This window comes from Camelus ferus, chromosome 5, assembly GCF_009834535.1.
Source record: "Camelus ferus isolate YT-003-E chromosome 5, BCGSAC_Cfer_1.0, whole genome shotgun sequence".
NCBI lineage: Eukaryota > Metazoa > Chordata > Mammalia > Artiodactyla > Camelidae > Camelus > Camelus ferus.
The window spans coordinates 91,709,972-91,736,683 of NC_045700.1; the positions used below are offsets into that span (position 1 = coordinate 91,709,972).

The window sequence follows — 26,712 nt, forward strand, 5'->3', positions numbered from 1 at the left end:
TTTTGAATAGATAATACATGCATATGATACAGAGATCAAAAGGATGAAAATGTATAAAGGAAGCTTTCCAGCCCCTCTAGGCTAGGTTACTTTTCCCTCTGCACACATGCTGTTCCTACAGTTTGCTTTGAGCACTTAACGGCACGTCTGAGAGGTGGTTCCCTGTAAGTGCATGAAGGGTAAGTAGCTTCAGTCTGTTTAGGGCCGTGTAGTCTTCCAGTATATGAATGTCACCCCCAGTCATACATTGGTCAGTATTTGAGTTGTTTCTTTTGTCTTTACAGTGAACTTGCACGAATAACCGTGTATGTACTCCATGTCAGTTCCCATGCAGGCATATTTGTAGAAACACTATTGCTAAGACAGGTGTCTGTTTTAAGGTTTGCTGCATTTCACCAAATGTTCTCCAGAGGAGTTGCATTGTTTACATCTCAGTGTATGAGACTCACCAGAGCATGTTATCAAACTTCTCTGTGAATTTTGTAGGTTAAAAAAAGGTATCTTGTAATTTTAATTTGCATTTATCTTATGAGTAAGGTTGAGCACTTGTTTCATTTGTTTAGGACGCACCCAATATTTTACTGTAGCTCTGCCAGTCTCTCGTGTCCGTCTTCTTTTGCCTCTCTCTTATACATTGAGTTTACTAGCCAGACTTTGTCTGAGGATCTGGGCAGCTATGCCACTTTGATTCCGTTACATGGTTAGTTTTATTCCAAATTCTGTATTCTTTTTACTGAAATACAGCATAAAAGTGCACTGAGTAGACAGACAGCTTGACAGATGTTCCAGATCTAGGAACAGTCATTAGCAGCCCCCAGTGGCTCTCCTTTGTGCCCCTCTCCCCAAAAGCTACTGCTAGAAGCAACTAGCTTCTCACCCCATAGATTAGATTTACTTTTTTTTTTTAAATTAATGCATAATGAAATTATATCAACAATATATGTGTTCACTGTGTCTGCCTCTTTCAGCATTGTGAAACTCATCACACTACGGCAGGTAGCAGCAGGTGGCTCATTCTCATTGCTCTGCAGTTCCATTGTATTAATATATTACTGCTGATTTATCTGCTTTACCAATACAGGGCATCTGGGTCGTGTCCAGTGCAGGCCTATTAGGAGCAGCGGTGCCAGGAACATTCTCGCCTGTGTCTTGATGAGAAGGATACGTGTTTGTCTTTCTGTTGGGCCCATGGGTGAATTGCTGAGCTATAGGGTGGCTGGAAGTTCAGCTTTACTGTTTTCCAAAGTAGTTGTCTCAGACTGCATTCCCAGCAGCACCGTAGGAGAGTTCTCGTAGCTCCGTGTCCTCACCAACACTTGATGGTGTCTTTTGACACCGAATGCTTTTTTAGTTCAGCTGCTGTGGAAGGTGGATCACACTGGGGTTTTAATTTCCACTTCCCAGATAACTAAGCAGTTGGGCACCTTTTCATGTACTGAACTCGCCATTTGTGAAGTAACTGCTGTGAGATAACTGTTGAAGTCTTTTGTCCCTTTTCCTGTTAGTTGCTCTGCTTCTTTCCTTACTGATTTTTAAGTTCTTCTACCTTCAGGAGAATTCCAGCCAGTGTCTAAGAACTCAGATCTGTTTATCGGGCTTCTGGCCTGCCTCAGAGGGTCCTGTGAGAAATGCTTCCGCCTTTTCCCTGTTCTTCCTCTTGATGACTTTTCTGTTTCATTTGTTTTCTGACTTCGAGGTCTGTGGTGTGCCTTTCACTCAAATTCATGGGTTTCCACATAGCTGTCCGTCTTCCTGCTTTGTGGTGTTACTCTGCTCTGTCCCCTGGTGCCGGGGCTGCTTGTTCCAGTCACAGCCCAGCCTGCTCAGTCTTGGTGGTGTCACTGATTTGTCCTGTCAAGTTCACTTTAATACCCTACGTTTAACTTGCATTTACCTTTCAAGTTCATTTAGTTTTATGAGCTATTTCTTACCGTATACATTTGCTTGGAAAATACAGTGTATCTTTTGGTCCCTACAGTCTTTTCCGTGTGAGGGTGAGGTTTTGGGGAGTTCTAACTTTTTCACACCACTCCGTGGTTGCTGGGAGTTACAGTGCTGGCTGCAGTCCAAACTGATGGGCAGTCTCGTTACTCCTTAGGGCCTCTCCCCTGAACCCTGCCTTCTTCCCGCCCTGGTCATATCCAACACCTGCTTTTCTCCTGGGTTCTGTCCTGCCCGCTCTGTCTCCACAACCAAGGGGTGGAATAGGAAATTCTGTCCAAGACTTCTCTCTCAGAAACAGCCCATGTTCCTTTCCTCCTGAGGAGACCCTCCCACCCTCACCTCTCCCATTGGGCCCCAGGGTGTGAGGCCTGCTCCCTAGGGTTTGGGGAGCTTCCCCAGGGCTGGAAGGCTGCTGAGGAGCCTGCAGGAGACCAGGGGGAGAGGGAGGGGCAATCATGACTCGTCTTGAAATACGGAAATACGGATTTCTGTCTCGGCGGTGGTAGAGCGTGATCAGAGAGTCATGAGCTAGGAGGTGGACTTTTGGCCCCAGAACGGTCTCAGGAAGATGTTGCCCACAGGAAGAGCCAACTTTTGTTTCTGTCAAATAGAAAATACCCTAAAGTCAGGACCTAGAGCTGAAATAGCACCGAGGGTGAGGAGGTGCCGGCCTCAGCACTGTGCCGGGTCCCCGCCCCAGACCTCACAGCACTAGGAGGTGGCGTCACCATGAATAGCCCCAGTTGTCAGCTGAGTGACAGGAGGCAGCTGCTCCAAGTTGCAAGCTTGGCAGGGCTTCAGGCCTGGGGTGTGCCCCGAGCACCATGTGCCGGCCCTGCTGGGTCCTGTCTACGTCTGTTCCCACTCAGCTTGGGGCAGCCTGTCAGGTAGCCTGTCATCTCCCCTTTTCTGGAAGAGAGCCAGCCAGTCAGTGGCCAGGTGGGGTTCAGATCAAGTCTGTCTGAGGCTTCTTCAAACAGGCATGAGAATTTAAAAAAAAAAAAAAAAAAAGACTGACAACCAGGTTCTTGGACATTCACCTGCTGGTCAGTATTATTCTCTGTAAACAGTTGCACAGATGAGGAGATGACATCATTTATCATTTGTTCCACTAACTCACTGTCTTCAAACACAACCATTTTGTTGATAACTTGCTGCCCAGTGGTGCCCAGTACCCGCGAAGCTGTTTCAGGAAAGCCCGCTCCTTTGGCACGTGGAGGATGGTGGGCCCACGGGTCTGTCTTCCCAGATGACATAGCTGAGTTCTGAAAAATGTGGGCATTTCATTGCATTAAGGTTGTCACAGGAGTAAAACAAGACCTAAAGCAGAATGGGCATTAAAAAAACCTCACAGTTCTCCTCTGTGAATGTCATAGTGAGTAACTCCTAATACAATCCTTGAGTTATGCAAAATAAGTTACTGTCTTTCTGTAATTGTATTTATTATGCTCATAAAGCTGTTCAAATGTTAAAACTCACCCCGAGTGCATAATAAAGAAGTGTTTGCTGAGATTTTATGGACAGTTACTGATGAAAATTCCCTATACACTGACCCCAGGCCATTGGCAGTTGCCAGCCTGCCGTGGCTTTCCCTGACTGCCCTGTCCAGGGCACCCACTGCCTCCTTACAAATGACCCACTTTATCTTCAGTGTCTAAAGTTGCTTTCTGGTTTGTCTGTTTCTCCCCAGTGTAAGTCCTGTGTGAGTAAGAACCTCGTCTGCCAGGCTTTGGAAGCCCAGGTCCAGAGCAGACACTCAGCAAGCATCCGCGGGGTGGGTGTGTGGTTGGCTCTGGGATGTGGGCGGGTGCTCTCCACGCGTGAAAGAGCAGCTCCTTCCTCCCAGCAGAGGAGGGCACACGGCTTCTCCCCATCTCCCCTCACCCTCTCCTGGCCTTACCTCTTCTTGCACCCACCCTGGCCTCTGTGAGGACTTGTCCCAGTTACCCTGGTTGTGGAAGAATGAGCGGCATCGTGCATTTGTGGCCTGGTTCTAAGTGTCCCCTTCTGTGATTAAGCTTTGTAGGAAGTTTATGGAAGTCACTGAAGAGATCATCTATAAAACACAGTTTCTAAATTTTCTGAACCAGAAAAATGATCATCTAATGACTTAAGTTGAGTGTTCGTAAATTAGAGCTTTCTAATAAAAACGAAAGCTATAAGATGGGCAAAATCCAAAAGTTAAATAACATATTTTATCAGAGAATCCGTGAGGAAGCAGACGTTTTCCTAACACTGCTGGTGGGAATGCAAATGATACAACCCCCGTGGAGGGGAATTTGGCAATAGTAGTAAAATTACATATGCATTTATTCTTTGTCAGGGCGGTTCTGCTTCTAGGAATTTATCCCCAAAATACCTCGGTAAAAAATATGAAGAGATCCATGCAAAGGCTGTTCATTGTGGCTCCTTTTGAAACAGCAATGTAGAATTTCCATGAATAGGGAGCTGGTTGAATGGACTCTGGTGCCACTGTGCAGAGAGGCAACCGAGCAGCTGTAGGAGAGAGTGAGGAACCGCCGTCCTTGCTGGGGAGTGATGGGCGGGATGCATGCACTTGACCTTGGACAGCCCCGGGTGAGGGGCACTGGCCTTCTGCACAGTTGAAAATCCACATATAATTTGTAATCGGCTCTCCTTTGCTGCAGCTCTTCCCTGTCCACGGTTTGCGTCTGCTGATCCAGCCAACCACGGATTGTGGAGTGTTTGCCATTGGAAAAAAACCTGCATATAAGTGGACCCTCACAGTTCAAATCTGTGTTTTTCAAGGGTCAACTGTGATTAAGTTAAACAAGCAAAGGGTGGAGAATAGTGTCTGTGGTATGCTACTGTTTTGAAAGGAGAGAGTATGAATATATACTTGTATTTGCATGTGTCTTAAAAATGGAAGGATAAACCACACTTTATTTATTACTAAAGCGACTTGGGGGAGGGAGGGAACCAGGATGAGAGGACACATACAAAAGCTGTGCCTTATTTTGCCATTTGCCTTTGAGACCATGTAGATATTTTACATCACTATAAAAAAATTAGGTATAAGTTTATAACTTTTAAGAATTTTGATAGACATTGTCAGATTTTTCCCTAAAACGTTTATACTCTGCCTTCTATTAGTACCTGAGGAGGACTCTTTTCTCTCACACCTTGGTCAACACTGGGTTATTGTCTTTAAGAACTGTGGCAGTCTGACAAGTGAAGAATGGTTTCTGTTTCACTTGTGTTCCTCAACAACTATAGTGATCAAGCATCTTTTTACTCCTTTTTTAGCCATTTTGTATTTCTTCTGTGAAATGCAAGTTCATAGCTTTTTTTTTCTATTGATTTATGAAAACTCTTTTATGTTGTCGATGTAATTTTCAATTGTTGATTATTACCAAGTTTGTGACCTGATTTCCAGTTCAGTTGTTCAGGCCTGACTATAGTAGCTGGTTGTTGATCTGTTGTCATATATTAAAGGTTTTTAAAAAAACATTTATGTATGATACATTTGAAATGCTCATGAAATTCCCAGAGTAACTGTGGACCAGACTTTCCCTGAGCTGTTCAAGTGCTGATCAGTTTTTCAGCTCTTCAGAGCGATAGAAACTGTGTTTTCTTCTCCTTTTTTGAGAATTTCCTATGGCTGGTTACTGTGTCCTAGCAGTAGATAGTTGGCAAATGTCCACTTACATTGATTTTTAGGGAATGTATAATCTAAATTTGATTGCCTTTTTGGTTTGAGATTGTTCCTGGTTTTTAATGACCCATGATGACCATTTTTCTGATCTGTTCGGTCGGATACCTGAATGAAACAGTACTTCTTCGTTAGGAAAAATACACACACACACACGCATACGGTGAAAGTAGGTTTTAAAAAGAATTTTCATAGTCACTAGCATTTGTCCTTTGCTCATGGTTGTATTGGATATGTTTCTTATTTCTTTCCTAGGTCATCACTCCATGTAGGAAACTCATCCTGTGTGCTGATAACAGAAAAGAAATGGAAGATTGGATTGCAGCACTGAAGACTGTCCAGAACAGGGAGCATTTTGAGGTTAAAGAAGAAAAACACCCCTTCTTGTTGCCCTCCCCTTAGTGTCCTGCCGCGTTGGGGCTGTGCGGTCTGGAGCGTTCTCAGCACACTCCTTGTAGCCCGAAGGCTCGGGGCTCATCCTTCGGGCCATCAGACAGCGCCCTCGTCCTCCTCTCCTCCCTTGGATTCTTCACTGAATCTCGTCCAAATTACCACATCAGAGTATCAGAGTGTTAAGCTATCACTTAAGCTCTTAGAGGGCCGCCTTATCTTTGCCGTCTTTGTTCGCGCTTGTAGCCCAGCCAGTACAGCATGGACCACTTCTCGGGGACGCACAACTGGTATGCCTGCTCCCACGCGAGGCCGACCTACTGCAACGTGTGCCGTGAGGCTCTGTCTGGGGTCACGTCCCACGGACTGTCCTGTGAAGGTATGGGCCACTTGTGAACCTCTGGGGGAAGGTGGCCTGAGGCTTGACGTAACAAAGCCTTAGAGATCCGAACATCGTCACCTTGGGCTAGTCAGGAGCAAACTGATTTTTATGACTCCATGCTTATTTATTTTGCCTACGGAGGGGTCTTGGGTAAATTACTTTTTTATAGTAATGGAACAGAGTAGAAAGGGAAGTGGTTGTAATGAGATATGAAAAGGAAACATAGGGGACACAGAAGGAAAAGAGACTTAAAATATCTGTCGGCCCCCGTCCCTCTCTGGGTAGACTGGGTTGTGGATTTAAAATTATCTCCCACATCTAGAGGGCGGGGCTGCAGCGTTTGGTCAGGAGCAGTGGGCAGGAGCAGAGAAAGGCAAGCTGTGGCCTTCGGCCCAATTTGCACCTGCTGCCTGAGTTTGGACAGCCCGTGAGCTTAATGGTTTTTACAATTTAAATGTTAGAAAAAAATCAGAAGACAACTACTGTTTTGTGACACAGAAAATCATGTGAAATTTAAATGTCAGTGTCTGTATGTGAATCACGGTCCGCGGCAGCCCTCGTGCTGCGGGGGCAGAGTCGTGTGTGCGCTGGCCCACGAAGCCCTGAGCTGCTTGCTGTATGGCCCTCTACAGAAAGCCTGCCGGCCCCGGGCTGGACTGGACGCCTGGTCTCGCCGTGATCAGTCTCTGCCCGTATCCTGGGTACAGTTTATCACTAGACTAACCATGTATGTTGGTTCCCAGCTTTCCCAGAGAGCAGGCTGTTCATCCCAGACCGCTGCCTCCATCATGGAGGCCCCCCCGGAGCAAGGCTCGGCGGGGTTAATGTGTCCATTCTCCCGCAGTGTGCAAATTTAAGGCCCACAAGCGCTGTGCTGTGCGTGCGACCAGTAACTGCAAGTGGACCACGTTGGCCTCCATCGGGAAAGACATCATTGAGGATGAGGACGGGGTATGCGTGGGGGACCGGCCCTGCGGCAGGGCTCCTGACCCCGCATGGCCCTCCCAGTGCTGGGGCCAGAAGGTCCCCACTCCCCTTGGCCTTTGCTCAGTTCTCTTCCTCGAAAGGAATGCGGGCAGGGTTTCCTTTGAGTTGGTCACACTGGTATTTGGGGGCGTGTGGGCCACTGCACCCCAAGCTCTGTCTGGTCCCTGTGAGTCACGGGTCCCTGGCCTGGGAGTGGTGCTGTGGACAGCTCTCTGCAGACCCCTCCCCACCCCTGTGCTGAGAAGACCATCTTAGTTAAGCTCATTTTGGAGCATTTTGGCCAAGGGCCCCCTTGGCCCGTGGGGAGGGCTGTGGGGCCGCCCCCAGCGCGGTATGTGGTTTGCAGATCGCCATGCCACACCAGTGGCTGGAGGGGAACCTGCCCGTGAGCGCTAAGTGCACGGTGTGCGACAAGACGTGTGGCAGCGTGCTGCGCCTGCAGGACTGGCGCTGCCTCTGGTGCAAGGCCATGGTGAGTGTGGCCGCTGGGGCTTTTGCCACGGGCACCATCCTTCTGCTGAATCCCGGTGAATTCCTGGGTGGGAACACAGGCCGCTGGCTCTGGAAGTGCCTGCTCCTGGAGGTGGGGCTGGGGAGAGTTCTGGTGTGTGGGAGGGAGGCCAGTGGCCCCCTGTGACATGTGGGTCCATGTTTCAGGTGCACACGGCGTGTAAAGAGTCCTTACTGAGCAAGTGCCCGCTGGGCCTGTGCAAAGTGTCTGTCATCCCACCCACCGCACTCAACAGCATCGATTCTGATGGTGGGTACCACCTGCTCCCTCACCTTCGTGTTTCCTCGTGCTTCTTTCTCCAGGCCTTCTCGTGTGCCCGCTCTGGAGTTGGTTACTGTGGGTGGTGGTTTGGGGAGGTGGTCGGAAAGAGGTCAGGTGGATCCATTTGGCTGTTGAGTAGAAACTAAGTGTAAGATGCTTCTGTGTCTTTGACGCGAGCTGTTGAAGTCGAGCTGTCCGTCAGCTGGTCTCCGCCTAGCAGTTGATACTGAGCAGCATGCTTCCCTGCCTGCTCTCACTGGTCCAGATGGTACATGATGATGCACTTTAACAGTGTTGGGTCAGGAACCTGGGGCACGTGTCTTAGGAAGTCAGCTCTGCCAGATGGACAGCAGGGTCTGACGTTTCGAGTCCTGTAAATGTGGGGTCGGACTGCACGGGGCCTCGCTTCCCTCCACGCAGGGAATGGCCTTGTGGGAATGTGTCAGTTACACTCTTGCTGGTTTCCTGGGTGGGGACATGTAAGTTATAGGTCCCTTGGGGGTGTCTACTTGTTACATGATGAAGAGTGCCCCTGGTGTCTTTCACGGCTCTCAAATTTTCTTCCGTCCTTTTCCATCCTCACACCCAGGATTCTGGAAGGCCACGTGTCCTCCGTCCTGCACGAGTCCATTGTTGGTCTTTGTCAATTCAAAAAGTGGGGACAACCAGGGTGTGAAGTTCCTCCGAAGATTCAAGCAGCTACTGAACCCTGCCCAGGTCTTTGACCTCATGAACGGAGGACCACATCTTGGGTAGGAAGCTTGTAAAATACCTCTTTCTTGGAGTTTAAACAAATGTTTGAAGATAATGCCTCCTTATTTAACAATTCAAAAATACAGAAAATTTTAAATAGGAAATAGAAGTTGTTTTTCTTGAACCATCCCCTCCCCAGATTCCACTGGCAGAGATGCCACTCTGAACGGGTCATAAAATTGCGTGTCCGTCCAGCTTTCGGTGTGTGTTTCAGTTGTGTGCACACAGACTCTTAAACTTGGGGTCTGCTTTTAATGGTGTTGCAGACAACAGTGTGGTCAGGTTTGATGTCAGTAGTTTCAGATCTGCCTCGTTCTTTTCAGCGGCTGCTGAGTATTGAGGAGGAGGCCTTTCTCCAGTGAGGCCAAAACAGGGGTTTTTCATTTTGGAGGACACACGCATTCCCTTAGCAGCAGGTGCACTGACAGATGTGCAAGGCCCAGTGTTTGGGGCAAAGTAAAAGCTTCACACAGGTGTTCTTTCCAGTTTTGTACAGTTTATCGGTTTGTGGAAAACGTGCTTCTGAGAATTTTGGCATTTGAACTAACTCCTTCGTCATTTGGAAGCACCCATGCAAGGTGGGCCTCCTGGTGTGGGAGGGAGATTGTCCAGCGCGCTTGTCATGGAAAGCGCCTGTGCTCTGTTGTGTGTTCTCCTGGGAGGCTCTGGGGAGTGTGTTGCTTTGGAGCCAGGTGCTTCTGTGATGTGAGCCTGGGGCTGGGCAGAGAGGGAGGCGCACGGGGCTGCTGGGGGTCTGCCATGTCGCTTTCCCCCTCGCAGCGAGGCACAGTTGGGGAATGGTCACCCAGGGCAGCTTTCCAGCCTGTTGGCACTCCTCTGGGCTTCCTCCCTGCCGAGGGGGGCACCCCACCCTGCGGTGATGCAGTAATAGGCTCAGGCTGCTGCTCCCCCCGCGCCGGGGTGTCAGAGGAGGCGGGGAGGCGGCCTCAGGCGGGCGGGCTGCGTGGTGGGACCCGAGAACGAGCACACATTCATTTTGAGACGCACAAAAGCCCTTGAGTTTGTAGTCAGCGTTAAGGACGAGACAGGACCACTTAGGTGCAGACCCACAGAGGTGCAGTGGGGCTCGGTTTAGAACATTCCCCTTTCTGGGAAGCAGCCTTGATCTCACTGTTCCTAACAGAACTTAGAGATACCGCTTCATCTTCCCAATTACTGGCCTTAACGTGTCCCCTCCTCTCCAGAGAGCAGGGGGCCTAGAGAGGCCCGTGTTCTTCAAGGACAGGCGGTGGTTTCTCTCCCGGCCAGAGAGCCAGCGCAGCCGCTGCTTCAGGACCTCACCTCTGTTTATGCCTCGTTTACGCCATGTCACTTGGGCCTGCCTGCTGTCCGAGGCCTTTCTCTGGCTGGGACTGTGCTAGATGGCAGGCCCATGAAGGTGGCGCCCTGCCTGCAGGGGGTGGGCACCCCAGGGCAGGTGCCCTGTCTCGCTGGCAGTGCGGTTTGCAAATTCTTTGGGAACTGAGGGACTTGTGAAGCTAATGGGCGTCTCCTCCCATTCAGTTTCTCCACTGGGCTAGCATTTGGGAGAGTTAGTTTTAATGGCGGGGAGCCCTCTGTGCAGAGGTGAGAACGCAGTGAGGGGTGGGCCAGGGTGCTGGCCGAGAGGTTTGAATCTTCCCTGGAAACAAGCAGCCACTTCTAAAGCTAGACACCCGAAGATGGGAAGATGACACTAGAAGCACAAACTGGAGGTGCCCTGAAGGAGCTGTGAGTAGGTAGGAGGCTCTTGCAGGGGTAATGAGAGAAGCAGTGGAGGCCTGCACTCAGGGGACACTGGGGTCTGGCCCAGTGACCAGGTAGGTGGTGGTGCTGCCTTTCTCTGAGGAAGGAAACCTAGGACCAGGAGGTGCCGTGCTACACCCAGGCGGCATGTCTTGGTAGACAAGTGCAAGTGCTGTTCTCCGGGAAATCCTAGGGGGCATCACTAGGGTCATTCGGGTCATTCAGGGTCATCAGCATCTGAGTGGCCCCTGAAGCCAACGTGGGGATAAGGCTACTGAGGAAGAGGCTGGGGAGTGAGCGGAGGCTGCAGGTGTCTGGGAGGGACACTGCGGGCAGGGTGACCAAGAGGCGCACAGGAAGGAGACGGGGGAGCAGCGTGAGTCAGTCGCCTGGGAGGACAGAATGGCTCAGAGGGACAGGGAAAGTGTGGACAGCAGCCTGCAGCCTCGGGCTCCTGAGCGGTCTGTGCAGGTGCTGGCTGAGCGCGGGGCTGGGAAGTGGGCCAGGGCCTGAGGATGGGAGGCCCCTGCGGCAGAGCCTGAGCACACCTGGGCTCTGGCCTCCAGGAGGCCTTTTCACAGGAGGGTGGGGTCAGCCGTGAGGTGTGCAGAGGGGGCATCTCAGGTCAGGACTAACTGGCCATCATTTGTCCCTTAGGATGGACCTCATTTCATTGACGTTATGTTTCTCCGCAGCTTACGCTTATTCCAGAAGTTTGACACGTTCCGGATTCTCGTTTGTGGTGGGGATGGCAGTGTTGGTTGGGTCCTCTCTGAAATCGACAGCCTCAACCTTCACAAACAGGTACTTGGGTGTGGAGGGGCCCAGCCCCAGGGAGAGTGATGCCACCAATACAGAGAGGCTGTGCCATCTCGGGTGACGCACCTCGTACCCTGGGGCCCCGCTCCGAGGTCTCAGAGGAAGAGCAGAGAGGTTGATGGCGTCGTGGGGCCCAGGGGCTGGACAAAAAGAACCCTGCAGTCCCCGAAACTCCCAGGCAAGGGCAGCTCTGGGCGCAGCTCCTTACTGGATGATGATGTAATCTACTGCCGGCTGCATCCTGCTGCTGAGCAGGGCTCAGAGGTATACTTGAACTTTAGGTCAGAGTTGGGGTTCACTGGACTTCGTGGGGCCTTCTTTTTGGGTATTAAATTAAAAATAGATTTTCCTGATTTTTAAAAAAGTGTTGATTGATTTTCTACTCCAGCTCCCTCATCCTCCCAAATAACCACTGCTAACGTTTATTTCAGTAACTATCCTTCAGACTTCTCTCCGTCAAACTGTGTCTGGTACAGTGTGTAGCGCAGCTTTGTTTAAATGGACGCATGCCACCCATACAGTAGCATATTGTATAGTAACACTGTGTGTTTTAAATCAGTTTTTAATCAACATATTGTGGGTGCCTCTCGCTCCACCAGTAAATGGTTTTCCAGTGGGCGGGGCAGCACCAGCCCTGGGTTAGCGCATCTCCCATCATTGCTGGACTCCTAGATTGCTTCATAAAGACAATACTGGTGGAAACCATGTACACACGTTCCCAGTTATCTTCTTTTGAAGAGCGCCCAAATTTAAATTTTGGTAAGCAGTGCCAGACTGCTGTCCATCAGGGCTGTACCAGTTTACATTCCTGACGCTCATAAAACTGCCTTTTCTCGTATGCAGTCCACCGTACATCTTTTTAGTTTTTGCCCAACTTAGTAGACAAAAAAACGGTATGTTCCATTCTTATTTCATTGATATTGGAGAAGTCAGACATATCCTCAGTTAACTGAATTTTTAAATGAATCAGCTGTTCATGTTTTTTAATCTAGTTTTCTATTGGGGTGTTATTTACCTTTTTAAAAATTGATTTCTAAGAATTATTGTTATATTAGGGATGTAAACTCCTTGTTTGTCACTTGTCCTTCAGTGTGCTGGTGGCCTTTGTAGGTGAGGTGGGCCGTGTGCTGTCAGTATTTAGCTGTGGGCACAGGAATTGACGGCCTGTGTGCCCTTAACTCAGGGAGGCCCATTGCTCAGGAGAGAGCACTGCCACCTAGTGGTGAATTTAGAGTAGTACACTTAGGTCCAATTTTCAGTTTTGTTCACTTCCAGGATTGTTGCCAAGGTCACTATCGTGAGTCAGGAATCCAGGTTTTCAAGCATTCAGCTGACTTCTCTGAGCATTCATCTCCTTTGGCTTCTTTGTGGCACTTGGTCCTCTGGTCACTCCATCCATCCCCTTCGGTGTTCTCGTCTTCCCGGCTGCCCCTTCCCGCCCACCCTCCAGACTCCCGGCCTCGCCTGTTACCCACGCTCTTCTCCACGAGTCCTCTCAGCACCCGAGGGCTTCTACTCCATCTCTGTCCTGGAGACATAGCTGAGCCCAGGACCAAATCCTTGCTGCCCCGGACCTCGCTGGATGTCTCCTAGCGCCTCAGGCCTGGCAGTTCCAGCTCTGACCCCCAGCGCCACCCATCCCGCGTTCCTTTCCTTGGAGTCTGAAAATACCATCCTGCAGACGTCCAAGCCGGGGAGCCCTGCCAGTAGTTCTTTATCCTTTTCCTCGCTCCCCTCATCATTCCTGGTGGATCCCTGGGGCTCAGTCCTGCCACCCAGAGTGTCCAGCACAGTGGTGGGTGCTGCTGAGTGTGTCTCAGCTGACCCTGGGCTCCGTCTGTCCACTCCTCCTGGAGTCCTCCCCTCGAGCAGTTCCGGTCACACACAGTTCCTGTTGGGCCTCCCCTCCCCGAGGACCTTCCTCAGGAGTTCTGCTCCTGCGCCCTTGCTGAGCGCTCTGCAGTGGCTCCTTGGCTGAGGATAAGGTCCAGGCTTCACAGTGCAGTTAATCAGAGGCCCCCGTGTGGCTCCTCCTTCCTTCTCACTGCCCTCCCCTCGCTGAGCTCTGATGTGGCGGCAGGGTCATCTCTCCTGGAACGCCGCTCTGTCCCCACTGCCTGCTCCTTTTCTTTAAGGCTCCAGGAGGCCAGTGCCGGCTCCCTCTGCCTCGTGCTGGGGCTTCTTGTCCTCACCTGCTCGGGGAGGTGGGGCCTCTGCCCAGCTTGCTGTGCCTGGCAGGGCAGCGGGGCAGGTGACCGCGGGCTGTACTGGGCTCAGGGAGGACCAGTGAGCTGCGTATTGGGCTTGGAGGTGGAGGCTCTCAGGCAGCCCATGCCTAGGGAGTTTCCTCAGTGCTGAGCTGGCACAGTGGGGCTTCCATGGGGGTCTCTGAGGTGGGAATTCCAGGTGGAGGGCGAGGCCTGAACAGTGTATGGGGTCTCTGTGGAGAGGCAGGTGGAGGGGTGTAGGCTGAGTGCCAGGACGTGCTTGAGTTTGCCGGCCAGGCTGTGGAAGTCCTGGCATCTGTTTTGATAGGACTTAAAGCCATTGACGATGTTGTTAGGGCAGGAAGACGACACTAACGATGTTTCTGGAAGGTGATCTCGGCATTAGTGAGATGCTGCGCTGGGTGGAGGGGCAGGCAGAGGGGAGCCGTGGATGACTCTTTAGGGGCTCAGGGACTTGGCAGTCAGGGGCAGGGCTGTGGCCATTGCTGCGGAGATGGGGATGTAGGTCAGGGAGGTCGTGGCAGATTGACTGTCAGATGCGGCAACAGATGAGAAGCGGGTCTGGGGCGAGGGAGGGGTTTTTGTCGGATTAGAGAGACCTCTGTCCTGCCCAGTGGCTCTGCCTGGAATGAGAGCCCCACACCGTTTCGGATCAGACCTCACACACAGGCAGTAAAGGGAGGGTGTTTGATGCTGTGTCCTCCTCCCTGTCTGCCAGTGTCAGCTGGGAGTGCTGCCCCTTGGCACCGGGAATGACCTGGCTCGCGTGCTGGGCTGGGGCTCGGCCTGTGATGATGACACCCAGCTCCCGCAGATCTTGGAGAAGCTGGAGAGAGCTAGCACCAAGATGCTGGACAGGTGAGTGGAATGCTCTCCTGCTGCTCGAGCCCCCTTGAGCAGGTGTTCTTAACCCCGGGTCCCTGGAAACCATAGGCCCTCTGTGGTTACTTGCAAAAATTTGACCTGAGCAGAATGTCTTTTTTCTGGTGGTCTTTATCTTGTAATCAAATCATGAAAGAGCTAACAAACAGAGCAGGTTAGGAACCACGCTCCAGAGTGCAGAGGGCTTCTCACCAGGCCAGGCCCGATCCTCTGGGCCATTAGAGGAGGTGGCCCAGTCTCCTCTGGCATTGCAGCCTCATTTCATATCTGTCAGCAGAGGCCTCCTTATCGGACACGGTTGAGAAGTCCCGTGTTTCCAGAAGAATCTAAGTTTTGGCTAATTATCCCCTGTGTCTTTAAAAATCCTTTGGCATCCTCCTCAAGTGAGCTGCTTTTAGTTTGAGCTCGTGTCCGAAACCCCACTGACCACAGCCTGCGGGAACGCGGTATTGCTGAAAATGCCTCGTTGTCTCTGTGAGGATCCTGCAGCTGTGATTAGCAGGTGTGATTTGGAACCTCTTCCCGCTGCCTCTGCCATTTCTTCTGTTGAAGGAGCCCTATAGGCCTTTGGAGGCTGTGAAGTGCCCACAGCCCCGGGAGAGCTGGCTGCGGGCTGAGTGATTTTAGCTCTGAAGAGGGGGAACCCTGCTTTTTCCCCGACACAGCGTAATGGGGTACCTTTCACCTCCTTAAGGGGCCCTGCAGGGTCCAGCTGGTTGTGACATTTGTTCTCAGCTAAGTGAGGAGCCAGGTTAGGGACATGGGAGACAAGGTAAAGGGCTTACAGATAAAGTTAGAATTGTGGTAAGATCAGGTCCCCAGGCCATGGGGGAAATGCAGGGCCTGCCTGGGGGGCTGGAGCCGACCTGCTGAGAGCTCCCTTTGTGTGTGCAGGTGGAGCGTCATGGCCTACGAGACCAAGCTGCCCCGGCCGGCCTCCTCTTCCACTGTCACAGAAGACTTGAGTGAGGGTTCCGAGGTATTTCCAGTGGCCCCACTGTGTGCTCACATTGTTCTGCACCCCCCACCCATCCCCCCACCTCCCAGCCTCATCTCGCGCTCTGGTCCCTCCTCCACATCCACGCCACCCTTGAAGTTAGTCTGTGCTGGTTCAGTGTTTAGCTTTGTTTTCATCTTATGGGGTATTTTGTGATTTAGGGGTTCTCTTGGGGCCCAGACTTTGTCCAGACTGGTGCAGTGCTGGGTTCACACCTGCTGGCAAGCTGGCTGCTGGCTGAGCAGGAGAGAAGGCTCTGCCGGGGCCTGTCTCCCTGATGGGCCAGGGACAGTGGACTAGGGCTGCGGCCCAGTAAACCATGGCCGCCAGGCCACATCTGCCCAGGCCTGCTTTGACCTGGCCTGCGAGCAGAGAGTAGTTTGTACATTTCGAGAGAGGAAGGATATTTGTGCAAAGCCTAAATATTTACTGTTGGTCAATAATCAAGGTTGCCACAGCCTACAGAGAGGGCTGGTCACGCAGGTGAGAGCCCCACTTCCACTGGCAGCAGTAGGCTGAGCAGGGGATGGGCCAGGTTCCCAGGCAGGCAGAGAAACGTATTGTCCACTGTGGGTGAAGCCTGGGTTAGCGAGCCCTGCTCTCGCCCGTGCTGCCGAGGAGGAGTGGGACTCGGGGTTCTGGCCCCGCACAGGCTGGTGATGTGACCTCAGACTAAAGCAGCACGACCTGCTGACGCGGTTTTAGCAATGTGTTCTTTTTTGTTAAGATCATTTGTCCACAGCCCCATGAGGCTTCTGAAACCCTTCAGATTAGTGTGAAGTGGGCTGGGCCGGGCCGGCAGGAGAAGCAGGGGAGGAGGTCACCAGGTTTCCCATCTGGGGACTGATGGTCTTCCCGCCCTGTGGGGGGTTGACTGCAGGTGCAGCAGATTCTCTTCTATGAAGACTCGGTCGCGGCCCATCTTTCTAAGATCCTGACCTCCGACCAGCACTCGGTGGTGATCTCATCGGCCAAGTGAGTGCCCAGTGGCCTCGGGGGAGCCAGGGGTCAGCCGCCCCGGACGCCCGGTTCCCAGCCGGAACTGTCTCTCTAGAAGCCTCTTTCCGCGTTTCCTCCCACAGGGTGCTCTGCGAGACGGTGAAGGACTTCGTGGCTCGGGTGGGAAAAGCCTATGAGAAGACCACCGAGAGCTCCGAGGAGTCGGAGGTCATGGCCAAGAAGGTCCGTCCCGGCCCCTGGGTTGGGGTGTCGGGACGGAGCGGCACCCCCTCCACTCCTTCCTTTATCCCCACCCAGTGCTCTGTCCTGAAAGAGAAACTGGATTCACTCCTCAAGACCCTGGATGATGAGTCCCAGGCCTCGTCCTCTCTGCCCACGCCACCCCCCACCATTGCTGAGGAGGTGGAAGACGGGGATGGGGCCGGCAGCGGCTGCGGCTCCAGCTCCACTGGGGACCGCCCCGTGGGGTCAGTGTGCCCGGCCCGGCCGCAGATCTTCCGTCCCCGGGAGCAGCTCATGCTGAGAGCCAACAGCCTGAAGAAGGCGATTCGTCAGATCATCGAACACACAGAGAAAGGTAGCTGGTCTCCTGATAAGAGGGGCTTTCTTCAGGCGAGTACCGGCCCATCCCCGTTTTCCTGAACGTGGTGAGACAGCATGCCTATTAAGAGCCACGCAGGCGACTCTGGGCTGCCTGTCGGGGGATAGCACCTCCTTCCCCAGAGCCTACTCCCCACACTAGTGTCCGAGTGGCCAGCAGATCCGAGAGGGCGCCCCCAGCTGGTGGAAAGGTGCCTCGTGTGGTCACAGGCAGCGAGCGTGTTGGGGGACCTACTCCCTGGAGAGGAGTTCTACCCTGCAATGGCTCTGCCCAGGAGCAGCCTGGCAGGCATGGGGTGTGCAGCTCGGCCTTGTCCAGTTAGAGGTGGGGCTGCCCCCGGGGTGGGGGCCTGAGGAGAACCCTGGTGCTGAGAACCGAGGAGCTCTGAGGACACCTGGAAAGGAAGGCCCTGTCCCCAGAAGGGAGGTGGGCCCGGGCCAGAGATGGTGGACGAGGTCAGTTGATGGAAAGAAAGGCTAGGACAGGATCAGAGGCCAGGTGAGCTGGGGTGGTGGTCAGAGAAGTGGGAGGAGCCTCTGCACCGTGGTGTCTGGGGCAGGTGCTGGCTGCAGTGGTGGAGGGGGCCTGGGACCTGGACAGGTCAGCCCCACGTCCAGGGTGCCACCGCTGGCTGTCCCCGATCAGCAGTCTTGCACAGGATTCGAGACTTGCCCGGTTGATCACTCCCTTTTTCTAGACTCCATTCCCTAAACTTTGAGAACACTGAAAAACATGCACCTGACATTGACCTGTGACCTTCATTGCCTCCAGCCCCACCCGGACCCTGAGGTCCCTCCTCAAGATTTTTCTTGGCCTCGGTCTGTCTGCTCTCTCATCACCTGTTAAAACCCACCTCACACCTTTCCCGCTCTCTCTTGACCTGGTTCTCTCTGAGCGGATCGACCTGCATCTCACAGGGAGAACAATAAGGTCGTGACCTCCACTGCACACTGCTGTGTGCATGGGGCCCTACTCCTGCTGACGGCAGGCGGGGCCCTCATCGCGCTCCCCTCCGGGCTGCTCGGGCTCCTACCCTGTCACCCCTTCCCCCCCATATCTTCCTCCTCCCCAGCCTGTTGGCACAAAAGCCCAGGTGCCTCTTGTGCTGCAGTGTGCCGGGCTGAGGGGGAAGCTTCGGGTCTAAGCCCCCGGCGGAGACGAGGTCTGCAGGGAAATCGGTGAGAGGAGGAGGGAGTCCGTGTGCGCCAGGAGCCCCATCAGCCGCCAGCATCTGTGGGTTCGTATCCTCGCGCTCAGGCACAAATGCCTTTTCCTTGTGCAGCTGTCGATGAGCAGAACGCCCAGACCCAGGAGCAGGAGGGGTACGCGTTAGGTCTCTCTGAGTCGGAGGAGAAGAAGGACCTGAAGTCGGACGACAGAGTGGGCCGGGGCGAGAGCTACGGCGCTGCCAAGGGCAGGAGCCTCCGCAAAGGTACAGCGGCCCTGGTGGCCTGTGGCATTGCGTGGGCCTTTGGTTCTGTGATGGTCAGAAGCTTGTCCTGGGGAGCTTTAGGGTGCCTCCTTACAGTTGCCGTGGCCAGCTGGCGGTGGAAAAGGTCAGAAACACACGACTTGTTCCCACGCGTGTCTGATGTGTACAGCTTGTCGGGTGAAGGCCCCGCAGGCGGGACCCTCGACAGGGAAGGGCCTTACTGCTGAGCCTGCACTCTCTTAGGACCTCCCTGTGCGCCCAGGCCCAGCTGGGCGCAGGGCCAGCGGGACCTCCCTGTGCCCCCAGGGTCCTAACCCAGGGCTCAGGGCCTCCCGCCTGCAGCCAGCCAAGCGCTGCGTGCAGTTTGCTTCAGGTGGCCAGGTGCCCGCTAGCCCTATGGGCCAGCCACCTGGGGACCCTTACCCTTCTGGAACAGCCCTCCAGCTCAGGCTTCTGCTGTGAAGAGGCACCCTGTCTCCGCTGACTCCATGCAGCGCCCCCACTCGTAGCCTTCACAAGCTGCTGGGAGGAATCTGCCTGTTCCCTCCACGCTCATTCCTGTGCAGAGCTCATCTGCCTGCACGGACCCCCGCAGCCCTGCCTGGCTAGGGGCTGGCCCCTTGCCCCCTTCCCCGGTCTTGTCAGTGCAGCCTCAGCCCCCTTCATGGCCTGTGTCTCTCTGAGGGGCATCTGAACTGACCCACCTCTCTGTCCCCTCTTACTCTTCCCCTCTCTCTGGGCCTCGTTCCTTAACTCACACTCTGCCTCAGGCAACCAGTGCTTGTAACCACTGCTCCTTCCCTCGGCCCCTCCGCCTGGTCACTGCTCTGATGAATGCTCCTAGTGTTCAGTGATGGTTTATTTTCTGTTCTGTTTTTATAGTGTCCAAGTCCCCGTGTGAAAAGCTGATAAGCAAAGGAAGCTTGTCCCTGGGCGGTTCAGCCTCTCTTCCTCCACAGTCAGGAAACCGGGACGGCCTGCCAGCACTGAACACCAAGATCCTTTTCCCGAGTGAGTGTCCCCCCCAGTGGGCCAGGGTCACCAGCACCGCACTGCAGCCTGCGTGTCTGGGGGAGGGGCGTAGGCGGGGTGCTAACCTGCCGACCCGCAAGGCCCTGGGCCCCTCGCTCTGCCTGGCACTGGGTCTGAGGGGTGAATGAGACGAGGTCCCTGTCCTCTAAGAGTTTCTAGGCCCACAGGAAAGATGGGCACAATTACGAAGCTCCATCGCAGAATGAAAAATGCCCTTATTTATGACAGAGGGCAGATGGCACCCGAACTTCTGCCTTAGGAGGGTCCCAGGAAGACGTCAGTAAGGAGGTGGTACTCAAGCTGAGTGCTGACGGATGAATAGGTGTTGGCCGAGTGAAAAGAGGGGTGGGCGGGTGGTGGTGGGGAGCCTGAGGTCACCCCGTTACTTCCAGCGTGATTGCAAGGGGAGCACAGCCGGCCACCAGGAGAGCGGGGCCCAGCCCCTCGCCTGCCTGCCTTTTGGGCAGGATGAAGTCGGGGGAGCTGGGATGGGGCTTCGTGTCTTCACCAGGAAGGAATGGTACCAGGGGTTGAGATTGCTGATAAGACCCCCCTTAACCAGCTTCAGGGAGCCTCCTGAGGCCTCCTGGGCCAGTAGAGCATGTGCCACACTGTCTGCTTCCATCAGTGATTTGGCAATTTCTAGGTGAACCTCAGCTGAATAGAAAGAAAATTCCAGAAGTTCATGGGAGAAGAGGCTGAGTCGTATTTGGTTAATCAGCAACAGAGATGTTATTGGAAGGAATGAATTGTCAGAATGTTCAAAAGCAGGGTTCCATCTCAGCCTAAATATTTATAATTTAAATGTTTATAAAAGGCGCAGCTCTTCTGAGGGTGCTGGTCACCTGGGATGTTCCTTGATGGTCAGCTTTTCTCATAAATCAGCCTTATAAAGCCATACGGTTGCACCTAAGTTCGTTGTAGTGCAAGGTCATTTGGGTGGAGATCGTTAAGTTTAACAAGAACTATCTTGATAAGCTGTTTTCTAATGTATCTCATACCACCCAGTGTTTATTTTTGTTCTGTGAATATGGATTTATGATAGTGATTTTTGACCTGAGACTATTAATTGTCAAAATTTGGACACTTTATACGTTATTTTAGAAACATCTTTTTATAATAATCTTCTGAAGAACGTGTCTGTCAGCCTCAGGGACCCCGTTTCTTGTGATTCAGTAGCCCCCAGCCAGTGCCGTCTCCCTGTTTCCTCCCTCACAGGTGTTCGGGCCGGGATGTCTGGTTCCTTGCCCGGAGGTTCAGTCATCAGTCGCTTACTGATTAACGCTGACCCCTTTAACTCTGAACCAGAGAACCTGTGAGTATGGGCTAAACCAAGCGGGCACGCTGTTAACCAAATGCTGGAGTATAGAGAACTGGTTCAGAATTCATTAGAGAGATCTGTGAGCAGTGGGTTAGGTGAGCTTTTCCCAGCTGGTGGTGTTAACCGATAAGGAAAACCTAGAAATTGTGAGGCCTCAGCTGCAGGCCGTGGTTGGGAACGTCCTGTGTTGGGACGTAGCCTGGCGCGTCCCTGGCTCCCGAATGTGCCCGACATCCTGAGGTTTCGCAGGTCCGGAAACCCTGCTGGGAACAGGTGGTGGTGTCCTCTCCAGTGTCCTTGCTGGCCCCGCACCCTGCCTTCTTCCTGTGGGTCTGCTGCTCCCCCGTTAGTGTCACGGTCGTGGACCCCTGGCGGGAAGCTCCTCCTCGTGGCCCCCAGGGAGACGCTGTCCTGGGTTCAGGCTCCGGGAAGAAGGTTCCGATGCCGCTCTGCCCTCTGCCCAGCGTCCACGGCGGTGAGCGCCGCCACACAGCTTGCTCTTGTGTGAGCGGAGGTCGTTGCGGGGACAGCTGGTACTTTGAAAGCCCAGGAAAAGATTTTCCTTTCTGCTGACTGATAGCAAGTTCTGGGCAGCTGGTGGCTGATGGCACTTGCTTTCAAGTTGCCAACCCTGTGTGTTTGGCGTGGTGGGGAGAGTGTGGTTTAGAGACTCTGGGTTTTGGAAAGCAGAGCTGAAAGCGTGCCCAGTGGTACCAGTTAGCCGAGAGTGGCCTCTGTTCACATCCCTGCTCCGGTGCCGGCCTGCCGCGTGCCTCAGCGTCCTCGTCCCCCGCCTAACACCACCACCCTCCTGTCTGCTCTCCCAGGGCCTCAGGGGGCTCTGATCCCGGCCCTTCCTCATGTTGTTTTCCTCACGAGGCCAGAGCTGTACCTCCCATGAGCAGCGCCCCCAGGGGCCTTGAACCAGACGTCTGTGTCTGTCATCTGAGATCACAGAAGCTGCACGCCCAGCAGCGAAGGCTGTTGGTCTCCTCCTTCAGGGAGGGGCCTCTCCTTCCCCTGGGGAGACACAGACTTGTCTCTTCCCTCCCCCATGAGGTGTGCCAGGGGTCACCCATGGGAGTGAGGCGCTGGAGTGAAGTCTCACCAGCAGTAGGCCCGGGACGTGGGGCTGGGATGGACGTTTTCAAATTTGGAGACTTTGGGTCTAGGGACGTTTTGTGATCTGGGATTAAGCATGTGTGAATGTCTGCCCCGGATGTCATCAGGTTAACATTGCTGCTGGGAACGTGATGTGGTGCAGCCGCTTTAAACACAGCCTGGCGTGTCCTCAAAGCCCAGAGTGGCCACGTGGCCCAGCAGTTCCACTCCTGGGGTCCACTGAGAGAAACAGAAGCACGTGCACACTGAAGCGTGTGTACACGTGTTCACAAATCAGGGCCCAGCAGTGGAACAACCCAATGTCTGTCCGCCGAGACACGGATGAACAAATGTGGTGCTCCCTGCGATGGAAGGAATGCTGTTCGGCCATTAGCAGGGACGTGGTACTGAACACGGATGAGCTCTGAACACATGCTCGGTGGCCAGAGCTGGATGCAAAGGGCAGCATGTTGTGTGATTGCATTTGTAGGAAACGTCCAGAATTGGCAGTCCATAAATGGAAAGCAGATTAGTGGTCTCTGGGGCTGGGGAGGGGTTGGGGCTGATGGCCAAAGGGTGTAAGCTTTCATTTTGGGGTGATGGGATGTTCTAAAATTGTAGTGATGGTTACATGACTCTGTGAATTTGTTAAAAATCATTGAATTGTACATTTTAAATGTGGAAATTATATGGTATGTGAGACCGTTACCCCCAGAAAGCTACGCTTTGCTCTCAGGAAGAAACACGCAGAGGGTGGGGGTCTGTGAAGGAGACTTCCTGTGCGGGGTGGTTCTGACTGGCCCGAAACCCCGCTTTGCAGAGAGTATTACACCGAGAAGTGCGTCATGAACAACTATTTCGGCATCGGCCTGGATGCGAAGATCTCCCTGGACTTCAACAACAAGCGTGATGAGCACCCGGAGAAGTGCAGGTGGGAGGCGGCTTCCCTGCCTCTCCCCTCGGCGCGAGGTCGCCCCTGGGTCAGCGTGTAGAGGGTGTGCGCAGCCAGGAGGGGACTCACGCCTGTGTGTCTGTGGCCACGCCCGCCAGGCAGCCGCGTCGCAGGCAGGGTCGGGGCTGGCCCTGCTTGGCTCTGGAGCAGGAAGAGCCCCTGAGGGGCTTCCCTGGGGCGTTCAGGTCCTCATCCTAAGTTGCCCTGTACTCACACCTGCCGCCTGGGGAGAGGACGCAGAGAAAGGGGAAGGCTTTCCTCTTGGGCTGAGCTAGATGTTCCTCTCCTCTGGGAGGAACGGAAGGGGAAGTGGAGAGCCAATGTCTCCCTCCCTGCCCCGCAGTGAGCGCCTGGAGGGCGAGGCGGTGCATCTGTGACGTTCCAGGGGGCCTGGAGACAGGGACGGGCTGGTGCGGAGTTGGGGCAGAGGACAGCCGTTGACGTAGGGGTCGGGGCCCCTTGCGGGGGAGCCTGCAGACCTGCCCCTGCCAGGTGCCCTTGTCTCCTGGTGGGGGGGTCACACTCACGCCCAGGTTGTAGCCTGGTGGTCCTCCCAAGTTCTGTGTGGTCAGACCTTTCTAGGAAAACAAAATCAGGCATAAGAATTCAAAAACCTTAGAGCTCTGGGACTCTTGAGTGACGGGAAAGGCTCAGAGGTCGCAGGGGCAGCCCTGCTACACAGCACGTGATGGGGCCTGAATCATTTGAAAATACCCCTGTTAGTCCACTCGTAACTGAAAAGGCATTAAAATGCATATAATCCGGCAGAACAAACCAGTGAGGGGCAAGACCATGTGTGGTGTTTTTAGAACCTTGGGGCCCTGGTATCACCTTCCCTGAGTTTGTATCTTTGAGAAGGTCTGCTTAGAAAATTCCACCTCTACACATCTGTCCTGAAGAAGTGATTGGGAACGTGGGCAAAGAGGCGTTTACCAAGGGCCCGTGCTGCGCACTCTGTGGGGCTCAGGCGTGGGAACAGGCAGCCCCTTGTCAGAGGGGTTGACTCATGAGTGATGTGCTCGCACCTGCTCAGGGTGCCGGGCCCCGTGAGTGGTGACTGTTCCAGCTGTACACCCAAGTCCTCGGGAGGACTGAGGAGCCACCCTGGGGCGCCTGTTGTCAGTGCTTCCAGACGTGGGGTATGAAGGTTATTTTCTCCCTTGTGCTTGTCTGCACTTTCCAAGTTTTCTACATAAGCATAATTTTTTAGCTGGAAAAATCATGATTCATACTTTTTCGTGAAGTTCTGTAATGTCTTAAATTTTCAACTTTTTGAGAGTATGATTACTTTCTTGGAACTGTTACTTTTTGGCAGAATTTCCTGTCAGTAAACGTGTCTCTAGTACATCCCACTTGGACACGTGACAGGGACCCATCCTTCCTTGTCCTGTGGTGTCACGGCTGGAAGTGATGGCCGAGTGTGACGGATCTGGGAGGAGGTGCCTACACATTCCTACCCTTGGCAGCAGCGGCTGTGGGTAACTGAGACCCGCGTCAGTCCTTTGCTTTCCATGCTTAGGAGTCGAACCAAGAACATGATGTGGTATGGAGTCCTCGGCACCAGGGAGCTGCTGCACAGAACCTATAAGAACCTGGAGCAGAAGGTCCTGCTGGAGGTGAGCGCGAGGTCCACCTCCTGCCCTGGGCAGATCGCTGGGAGGAAGCCCTGGCTGACGCTGCATCCCCCTTCTCTCCTTGCCCCGCGTCTCTCCTGCTCAGTGTGATGGACGGCCCATCCCGCTGCCCAGTCTCCAGGGGATTGCTGTGCTCAACATTCCCAGCTACGCCGGGGGCACCAACTTCTGGGGGGGCACCAAGGAAGACGATGTGCGTACGGGGTGCGGGCGGCCCTGAGCTCATGGGGCGGGGCAGGAGGTCACCAGGGAGGCAGTTGCTTCAGGAGTGTCGGCTACTTTGGGCCCCGGTGGGGCTCTGCTGGTGAAGCAGAGGGAGGGATGAACATGCCCTTGTGCTGGCAGTGGGGGCGCAGTGGGAAAAAGACAGACAGGACCCCACCTCAGAAGAGGGGAGGCCGAGCAGGGCAGGTGTGGTCGCAGGTGTGGCATAGCCCTGATTTGGGGGCTATCTGGGAAGGCTTCCAGGAGGAGGGTCATCTACACCCAAACCTGGAGGGTGACTTGGGGTTGGCCAGCTATGGTGGTTTTCGGGGGACAGTGGGAGCAGGGGGTAGGAGGAACAGCGTATGTGAAGATCTGGTGGTCAGGCATGGTCTGGTGCCGGGAGGGGTCCTCTGATGGTGTGTGCCCGGGGCAGAGCGCATGGAGGTTAGGACTCACATGGGGCTGCACGAGCCAGGGAAGGAGTTTGGAATCTGTGCTGAGGACGTGGAAGGCATTGCTAGTCTTAGCCAGAGGCCCGGCTCCTTTGTGTGTAATAGCTACTGATAAAGGTTAACACTAACTGTGTGCTTGACACGTGCTGGTTGTTCTTCTGAGCACTGTGCACATGTTAACTCAGCCCACGCGGGAACCTCCTGCAGAACAGACCAATGTTAGTCCCGTTTTACAGATGACGAACCCGAGGAGGAGGGAAAGTAACTTGCCCGAGGTCACCTGGCTAGTAAGCGGCAGGTCTGGGATTCGATCCCAGGCATCTGCTTTCAGGATCTGAGCCAGAGACCCCTCAGCAACGTGTTGACCCCGTAGCTGCTCCTTGTAGGGGGCCTGTCTGGCTTTTACCAACACAGCAGCCTTGAGAGTGAGGACGCACATGGGGCGGGTTCAGGGGAGCTGGGAGCAGAGGTCAGCTCTGACATCGACCCTTGCAGACCTTTGCAGCGCCGTCGTTCGATGACAAGATCCTGGAGGTGGTCGCGGTGTTTGGCAGCATGCAGATGGCTGTCTCTCGCGTCATTAGGCTGCAGCATCACCGAATCGCCCAGGTACTGGCCATGGTCCTGGAAGCGGGGGGTGGTGGGTGGTACTGGGAAGCACTCTGGCTCACACACGTTTGGAGAGGCAGACCTGGCCCAGAACCGTGGTCTCGATATAAATGTGCTGCTGGTGCACAGAGCCCAGGAGAGTAGGCGCCTTTTCAGGATCGCCCTGGCTGCCTCCTGATGGGTTTGACAGTTAAATACTTTCAAAACTGGGGCTGCTTGTACCCCCAAGCTCCCTCTGTGATGCTCTCTGTGGGCACCAGCTGTGTTCTGTCCCCTCCCGCTGCGGTGGAATGAGATGAGACAGGCCCGACTGACCTTGGCCCCTGTGTCTGCAGCTCTCAGAAGCAGCAGCCTGGAGTCTGGGAGCGGAGGCCAAGCATGGGTGGCCTCACCTGGCTGCTCTGACGTCCAGCTGAGGGGGAGACTGGGTTGGTTCCCCATCACGTACTTCTGGTGGTGGGTTGGCAAGGGTCTGTCCGTCTGTGAGGTTGGGGCGGACAGTGTTCTTCTGCACAGAGGTGGAGGGAGCAGGTCCAGTCCGTTGACCTGAGCCCCAGGCTTTGGTTGTCCAGTCTTTCCTGTCCCTACCGTGGGTGCTTGAATTTCACAGTTTTAACTCTTTGTCATATTTTGTGTCAAAAAGAGGTGTACTTGCTGGGTGCTTGCTCTTTCCTGGGAGTGTTGACATGCGCCCAGGTGCCCATGGGCTCTGCCTTGGGTGACGGTGTCTGAGCACCAAGTTTCCCTCACTGCGATCACAGACGCAGTGCTGGCTGAGGGGACAGTCGGGGCCGAGACCCCCAGGCTCCATGAGCTGCACCCCAGACAGGGATGCTCT

The 26,712-nt window shown here is 54.0% G+C and overlaps 1 protein-coding gene across 7 annotated transcripts in view; it reads left to right on the forward strand.

Moving 5' to 3' along the window:
* DGKD (diacylglycerol kinase delta) overlaps nt 1-26,712 on the forward strand; it is a 101,765-nt gene that overhangs the window by 61,358 nt on the left and 13,695 nt on the right. For all 7 annotated transcript variants that reach the window (XR_004320155.1, XR_004320158.1, XR_004320157.1 and 4 more), the window contains 19 exons: nt 5,873-5,977; nt 6,254-6,386; nt 7,234-7,340; nt 7,723-7,848; nt 8,034-8,136; nt 8,738-8,900; nt 11,343-11,451; nt 14,413-14,552; nt 15,471-15,555; nt 16,454-16,548; nt 16,656-16,755; nt 16,831-17,110; nt 18,417-18,566; nt 19,449-19,577; nt 20,817-20,913; nt 22,841-22,951; nt 24,492-24,588; nt 24,692-24,799; nt 25,761-25,874. Coding sequence is in view for 4 of the 7 variants with exons in the window: in XM_032480533.1 (XP_032336424.1) it covers nt 5,873-5,977; nt 6,254-6,386; nt 7,234-7,340; nt 7,723-7,848; nt 8,034-8,136; nt 8,738-8,900; nt 11,343-11,451; nt 14,413-14,552; nt 15,471-15,555; nt 16,454-16,548; nt 16,656-16,755; nt 16,831-17,110; nt 18,417-18,566; nt 19,449-19,577; nt 20,817-20,913; nt 22,841-22,951; nt 24,492-24,588; nt 24,692-24,799; nt 25,761-25,874 (2,352 nt within the window). In the remaining 3 variants the exon portion in view is untranslated. The remainder of the gene's footprint in view (nt 1-5,872; nt 5,978-6,253; nt 6,387-7,233; nt 7,341-7,722; nt 7,849-8,033; nt 8,137-8,737; nt 8,901-11,342; nt 11,452-14,412; nt 14,553-15,470; nt 15,556-16,453; nt 16,549-16,655; nt 16,756-16,830; nt 17,111-18,416; nt 18,567-19,448; nt 19,578-20,816; nt 20,914-22,840; nt 22,952-24,491; nt 24,589-24,691; nt 24,800-25,760; nt 25,875-26,712) is intronic.